The sequence below is a fragment of the Gossypium hirsutum genome, chromosome A01, assembly GCF_007990345.1.
Source record: "Gossypium hirsutum isolate 1008001.06 chromosome A01, Gossypium_hirsutum_v2.1, whole genome shotgun sequence".
Taxonomy (NCBI): Eukaryota; Viridiplantae; Streptophyta; class Magnoliopsida; order Malvales; family Malvaceae; genus Gossypium; species Gossypium hirsutum.
The window spans coordinates 19,270,488-19,278,371 of record NC_053424.1 but is presented as its reverse complement, the minus strand read 5'-3'; the positions used below and the strand labels follow the sequence as shown (position 1 = coordinate 19,278,371).

At 32.9% G+C, this 7,884-nt stretch overlaps 1 protein-coding gene across 3 annotated transcripts; it reads right to left on the bottom strand.

Moving 5' to 3' along the window:
• Positions 1–3,087: 3,087 nt before the first annotated feature.
• On the bottom strand, positions 3,088–5,925 carry LOC107918229 (increased DNA methylation 3). Of its 3 annotated transcripts, XM_041114912.1 has the most exons (4): positions 5,264–5,509; positions 4,162–4,240; positions 3,808–4,043; positions 3,088–3,591 (listed from the first exon to the last, which is right to left on the bottom strand). In XM_041114912.1, exons 3-4 carry the CDS (start codon positions 3,971–3,973, stop codon positions 3,314–3,316), a joined length of 444 nt encoding a protein of 147 aa, XP_040970846.1. In that variant the 5' UTR covers positions 3,974–4,043; positions 4,162–4,240; positions 5,264–5,509; the 3' UTR covers positions 3,088–3,313. The 3 variants fall into 3 exon arrangements, with proteins under 3 accessions (XP_040970846.1, XP_016703254.1, XP_016703255.1); XM_016847765.2 differs by lacking the exon at positions 4,162–4,240 and having other exon boundaries at positions 3,808–4,016; positions 5,264–5,925; XM_016847766.2 differs by lacking the exon at positions 4,162–4,240 and having other exon boundaries at positions 5,264–5,547.
• Positions 5,926–7,884: the final 1,959 nt, after the last annotated feature.

The window sequence follows — 7,884 nt, the reverse complement described above, 5'->3', positions numbered from 1 at the left end:
TTGACCAACGATCATCAAAATCCAATCCCCAGTTGGCATCAGCATAGCCAACTAAAGATAATCTGTTGGACGGAGGAAAAATTAACCCATGATCAGTAGTGTCATGTAAATATCGCAAGATTCTTTTCAAAGCCACCAAATGTACCGTAGTAGGCGCATGCATGAATTGATAGACACGATTTATCACATAAGCAATATCAGGCCGGGTCAAAACAACATAATGTAATGCACCAGCAAGGCTTCTATATTCAATAGGATAATTGAGGCGATCTCCCTCATCTTTAGATAACGTAGAAGAACTAACCATCAGTGTGTGAACACTCTCGCGTTAGCCAAGAAATTCCTGTCAAGCAGATCCCGGATGTATTTGCGTTGGCACAAATGGAGACTCTCGGTGCACGATCGAGTGACTTCAATGCCTAAGAAGTAGTGAAGATCTCCCATGTCTTAACTCATTATGTAACTGTTGAATAAAGTCATTTATACCGTCGGTCGTACTTCTAGTAACGATAATATCATTCACATAGACCAGAACATAAATAGTAACAATAACAGACTAACAAAATGATATAAAATGGTATAAAATGATAACAATATTCCAGCTTGTATAACAAAATGGTTACAGACTAACAGAGTCTATACCCTAATAATGTCCATCCATCCCCTACATTACATCTACAAATCACATTTACATCTATGTTCCAAAAGAAAACATCTACATCTACATTTACAGACATGTTTTTATTTTATTTTAAGATTGACCAGAGCCTGCTGTAGTGCGTTTTGCTGCTTTCTCTGCTAAAGTAGCTCAGCTATCAATACCAATATATGCAATAATTTCTTTGCAACGGCCTCCACAAGTAACCAAGTGCATTACCTATAGATGAATTCTACTGAAGTTCAAAAATTTATTTCCGAAGAATATGCATGCATGGGTATTTATTAGGGGTGTGCATGAGTCATATTAGTTCAGTTTCGAGTCGGATTTAAGCATCATATTAACACATTTAGATTTGTCTAGATTCATTTTAAGTTGATCTATGTTAATTTTAAAAAATATATTTTTTTAAAATTTAAAATTCAATATTTAATAATTTTAGATTTTTTTATTTATTAAAATTTTATGTATAGTCATCTTAACATTTATTAATGTCTACATTATATTAGTATTATATATTACTATAGGTTTAATTTTTATGTGTTATAAATTACATAATATATAAAAATAACACAATATAAAACATTATAAATTTAAAAAATTAGTCAAACCGGGCGCAAGCCTTGAAGCCCGACTCATATTTTAAATGAGCCTAATATTTTGTATAAACCTTCTCAAATTTGAGACAAGCTTTCGAGGTTAGATAAATAGTCTATATTGACAGTTATATTATTTTAGCTAAAGATCCTACAATCAAGTTCCTAACTAGCCATTTCCCATTTTATGAAGAGTCTAAAAAGAAATCATAGAGTTGAATCTATGGAATCAAGCCTCAAATATTTCAATACCCCTTAAGTTGGTGCATGGAATCACAGATGGCTAAGTTACCTATAAACTTGGAGAAATTTTGACTTGACACTACCTTAGTAAGAACAACGGCGAATTGATCCTTTGAATTAATTTTTGGCAAGTCTAGTAGTGTTTTCATCCAATTTCTTTTTGATGAAGAATCTATCAACTTCCATATGCATGGTAGCATCGAATTATGAGCAATATCATAGGTAGCCTTGCTATCACAATGTAGTTGAATTGGTTGTATTGGAGGATATCCCAAATATAACTTTGAGCCATAAAACTTCAATAATCCAAGTGCCATGCCTCTAAATTCAGCCTCCGCACTCGACCATGCAACAACATATGTTTCTTGATTCTCTAAGTGACAACATTGCCTGCTACAAGGGTAAAATAACCAGAAGTGGACCTTCTATCATCTATTACTCGGCATCAATATATGCTTTTACACTCGAACCATTTGCATTTTTCGTGAACAAACTTTCCATCCCTAGAGCATATTCAAATACCTCAAAATCGCATAGCTACCTTTAAGTGTTGCTCCCCAAGATTATGGTTTACAATACTTAATGAATTGAGACAATATATGATAAGTAATTATCATAATCACTCAATTTCTATTATCTAAAAAAAAAATCAACCCGCCCTGCTTCACATCCACTCTAAAAAAAATTCATTTCAAATAAAACAATTATCATATTCTTTGACTGCATGAACTATGCCATTATTATTATTATTATTATTCAAAAGAGTGAATGTGATTGCATCCGTATGAACCCAATAAAAGAAAAGGTGATAGCATCTTCTTTTATATATATTTATATTACAATAATGTTCGTAACACAGATGCAAATGTGCACTTGGTTTGGTGTAGTCAAACTAGAGCAACCCCAATGCAGAGCAGACTCCACATGACATTGTGATTGGACTTTGGAGTGAGACCCTCTCATGCTGGCTTTTCCACTAATTTCTTTATATTAAATATAATAATTTATTTTACTCTTCAATATTATAAAAGAATCATCTTAATTTTTTTATTTTTCTGTCTTTTTTAATTTTTAAATTTAAATCTTTATCAAATCATCCTATACAAAATACATATAAATTAACACCATTTAATTATATTTTTAAAGTTAAAAAAAATCAAGAAATATATAAAAAATATTTTCAAAAGTTAAAAACCATTAAAATTATTAAAAGATATAATAATATTTTACAATAGTTTTTAAATGTTAAAAAATTAATTAAACACTAATATATCATCTACATAATAATCCATGTGCATACCAAATTAAAAAAATTAACAAATGTTAATTTTTCTATCTATTTAAAATAATTTGAAAAAGGTTAAAAGAAGTGAAAATTAAACAAAAAACTTAAAAAAAATTCTTTTAAAAAAAATTGAAGAAAATCATTATGCCTAAGTAACGGTCATACATGTTGACCAATTTTCCTATCTATGCTGTACTATAAGGCTGGCATCCAAGATGAAAGTTGTCTTGTTAATAATAAAGTCACTTTGGTTTTTTTAATATAATTTTCAGGGAATAGTAGTTGCTTGACTGGAGAATCTGGAATGTTAATTCACTTGTACTGTCATCTACTTCTCTATAAGGTTTGTTTCTTGACTAATCCTTAATCTCATTTCTCCTATCAAAGTCTGGTTATTAAAAGATAAAAACACGTTGGGAGAGAGTAATGTCCATACCATTCAACCACTTGATTCTATGACTCAAAACAAACTTCAAACCCAACTTTAAACATGATGCCTTTTCCTAAACTTGATAATTTGATGCAAGGATCTCAAGAAGGTGGAGCCCAGGCATCCACTGGATCACTTGGTCTCCTGTATCTCATGACCACCACTTCCAGAATGCCATCAGGACGGAACTTGGGAGAAATCAATCGCGGATCAACTGGTCCAGGCAGATTAAACGAAATGGTGAATGGCCCAGGAGAGCATAACTTCTCAACTGTCATCTGGCACACACTCGATAATCCCTGCAGCACTTCACTGCCTTGCGTTACTATACCCTGTATCAGAACCTTTCCATCACGTTGGATCTCACATTTTAACTTACCTGGTGGAACCAACATTACATACTCAGTCATCTACTCATCATTTATTTATATTTTCTGTTCAACAGGATAGCAAGGGTTCATACCACATGGCTATTCTGATTGCACCAGCCTAATAATGTCATTACTAGTTAAAGAAAAGAAACTCTAAACAAATTACACAGGTTCATTGCATTTCACATGCCATTAATAACATAGTAAAAGACAAAGTAACTTACTTTGATCGCTCCTGATGCCCGGCAATGCAACTCGGAAAAGGAAGGCACTTTGACTGACACCGATGTCTATAACACCAATAGATGGCCCGTTACTACATTCTTTTGCAGATCCAGTTAAATCAACAGATGGCTTCAACTTTGACTCTGCATAATCTTGAACGCCCATTGCAGCAACTTCCCTTTATCCACGTCAGCCACAAGATTTTTACCTAAAAGTCCAGATTGGAATTGATGAACTGAAATGCAAAAAATCTCTTTCATTTGTTTATTTTTCCTCACAATTAAAGACTAGTATTTCGAAAAATAATGAGGAGCTCCACAGTTGTGAAAGATCTTTATTTTACTAATACCTACAGCTAATGAAGAATGGCAAGAAATGGTGTAAGTTATTTGTTTAAGAGCTGCGAATTGCGATCTTAATCAACCTCAGGTTCTGCAAAAGTGCAAATAATTTCTTTCTAAAATGAGATACAAAATCTTAATCGACCAACTAGCATCAGCATCCTCACTAAAAGGACTTGTCAATGATTAGACCCTTAAAACATTGACAAGAGATATGCCACCAGACACTTAGTACTTTAGTTTTAACATCTATAAACTGCTTTAAATCTAGTTAGATCAAGAAACTGCATGGCGTAGAACACAAAAGAAGGGCCAACTAGAAAAAGGAAGCCAACCTACCTCCTCTGATCAGAGTAATCCATATATCTTTAGATACAAGAGCTGGCTGCGTGTGTGCACACACACATACGTATTTGAAAGGAAAAACCAGAACAATATAGCTCATGGTGAATAAATAAAAAACAGGGAAAGTTTAACATAAGTACGCGATGCATGATATAAAAAGGAAAAGTTCAAATCATTTTTATGAGTTCCCATTGTGAACAAAATTCGACTTTTCCCCAGCTGTCAACAGATCCATTCGAAAGTCGTTTGGGGGAAAAAATCATCCATATTAAACTCAGCAAAGGTTTGCAAAACTCTAAAGTTGAATAATATGGCAAGCTTAATGAACGAACCACGGCAAAGATAGTTCTAAACAAGTAGATGGGGAAAGCCAAACGATTCGAAGCTAAAATTGTTAGAGCATGAAAAACATATCATAAAAACCGCTTAGAAAGAAGCGCAATTGAGAAAATAGGGAAGAATTAGAGGCAGACGGGCTTAAACCCTATTCCTATCCCAAACTAGAGGTGTAGATAAAGGAAACGCAGGAACCCTGGGGTGGGGTTAGTCATAAACTGATTCGAGATCAAAACAAGGTTAAGCTTTGAACATAAAGCGACAGCAACAACAGAAAGCGAAAAGAGACAGCCCAAGAAGATGCAGAAAGTATATCAAACCAATTAATTATACAAGAAACTGAATCAAGGAAGTCAACAACGAACAAGAACAACATAAAAGAAGAAAAATTAAATGCAAGTAAAATAGAGAGATTTAGAAGCAAAAATGATACCTTTAGAAGCAAACTGCGGAGGAGGAAGGGACGGTGCGTCGGCTAGCTCGCAAACAAAGCGCTTCTAATGAAATCACTTCTCTCTCTGACCGTTTCGTTCCATACTTTTATTATATCTCAATGACAGATTTATCCTTTTAATTCCGATGAAATTAATCCTCTATTATTAAATAATTTAAAGGCTTAAAAGGTAAAAAAAATAGTAAAAATGAAAAAAAAAATTCAATTAAGCACTAAAAAAAAGTACACCAATTTTTATTCACCTAAAAATATATATATTATCCCTTCCAATAACAGAAATCAGTATTGACCGTGATTTCTGATGTTGTAGCTAACTGATTAAATGTGCGCACATCATGTGTAAAATTGCTGACGTGGAAAAAATTAAAAGCTAATATGGAAATTAATTTATTTCCAATGGTTGGAAAAAAATAAAAAATACATTGAAGGTTAATGGATACATCATATCGAATCTGGAAAGGGTGTTCAAACTTCTGAAAAATTCTCAAAATTTTGAAATCCTTCGGAAACAATCTGGCAAAATATAACTTGCTTAATCCTTCGGAATAGTAGAAATATAAAATTTTCTAAATCATTAGGGTTTTGGTATTTGGCAAACACTTAAGTGATTTTGCTTTGCTGGTTACAATTCAAAGTGCCTTTCATTTCAAAACATTATTTTTGAATTTCTGGGTTTTATTCTTTGGGTCATTGGGTTTTTTAATTTTTCGTCTGAATTTTGGTTTTATTCCTCTAGGTAGGGTTGGCGAAATGAATTCCCATTCTTCATCATTTCAAAGCAGCTGTAATGATGTCTATCGTTGAATTTCTTAGGGGTATGAGGGAGAAGATGATTTTTGCTATTGTGGTCAGATCTGTCAATTTTGGATGACATGGAAAAGGTCTAATAGTGGGGTTTTCAAATGGCATGATAAGGAATTAAGTGAAAGGGAAAAAAATTTATTTATGAATTGAACAAAAGAAAATGATGAGATGAGAAAATTTTGTCCAATTGAAGATGGTGATGAAGAATTAAGAATATTTGAAGAGGAAGAAGATGGTGTATTGTACTAGATAATATAGTGATTATGATGTAATGTTGTTACTGTTTGTGTCTCACATTGTAATGGTTTGCTTAGTTTGTTTTAATTTCAACTACTAAATATATGGCAATTAATGATAATTTGTTTGTTTAGCATTTGGTTATGATAATTTCTCTATGTATTACTTTGTTTAATGTATGGTAGTTTGGATGTTCATATAGAACGGAAAGAGTTAATTTCAGTTCTTTGCAACATGCAACATCATGATGTTCAAAAGAAAACACAACTGAAACTTTCCATTAATGAAACATTAGCAGTTCTTTTCAAAACTTGTTCCAAACAACTATTTGAGTTTCTAATACTTTACAAATTATATTGCATTAACATATTCAATATCAAGAAACAAATGTTCCTATAGCTTGACACAGTCAATATCAAATTCACAAAAGCAAAAGTGTCTATTATCACATCTTGAGTAATTAGCCTAAGTTTGGCTTCCTTGACTCTTTATGGTTTAGTTCTTTGGAGGCCTCCTCTTATTCCTCCTTTTTACATTTGCTTCTTGTTGTTGTAGTTGTCTCTTTGTCAAAGTAGGATTCCCTTGCCACTTTAAGTCATTGCCTTTTATGGAATGTTGGTATTGCGATGGAGCAGTAGCTCTAATCTTTCTTTTGATTGTGACTGATGTCTCACTTGAGGACCCAAGCTACAACATATATATTGAGTATCAGTAGCATGTGATAAGTTTAAGGATTTAGCATGTATAAGGACAAATATCATATACGTACATTCCATGTTTATTGAACAAATTCACATATCAATATACAAACCAATACCATAGGGTATTTTCCTTTTTCTTGATTGATCTGCAATGGTGGGATGAGATTCATATGTTGATCCTACAAGCTTCTGTTTCCCTTTGCTCCTAGTTGTTGGACCATTTGCATTGGTGCACTCATTACATTACTAGCAAGTGTTGTATATGAGCAAATATTCTGAGTATTAGGTGTTTCCTACAAAAAAATTGCATCAAGTACAAGTTTATAAAAACATTAATAAAGCATAGTATACAAGTTGAATAAAAACGCAATGTTATCCCGGTCATTATTGGAAGTTGATTTGGCATTCCTTAAACCGTTAGCAACTGTAGATCATAATCCAGTATCTTGGTTGACATGAAGAATATGTTAATATAAAACAAAATCAAGCTAGGAACACAAAAAATGACACTATGTACAATAGGTATACCTAAGTTGTATTGGACCTAGATGTTAATCTGGATGGACAAGCTCGAATGTTGTAGCCTATCTCACCACATGCTCTACAATGCCTACCTCCCCCTTTTTTTATCAATCTTGATTATTTTTGGTTCATCTTTGCCCTTTATTCTTTTCTTCTTGGGCCTCCCAAGCAATACCTCAACAACTAGAGGTTGAATTAACTCATTGTCTTAGGCCAAAATATTTTCCCTCTAATAGGCTGCAACATATGCTTGTAAGCTACCATGTATATCTTTACTATTATAATTAGAGACAAAATCTTTTGGTTTCTTGTTGTCGTGGTACATAGCACAGATTG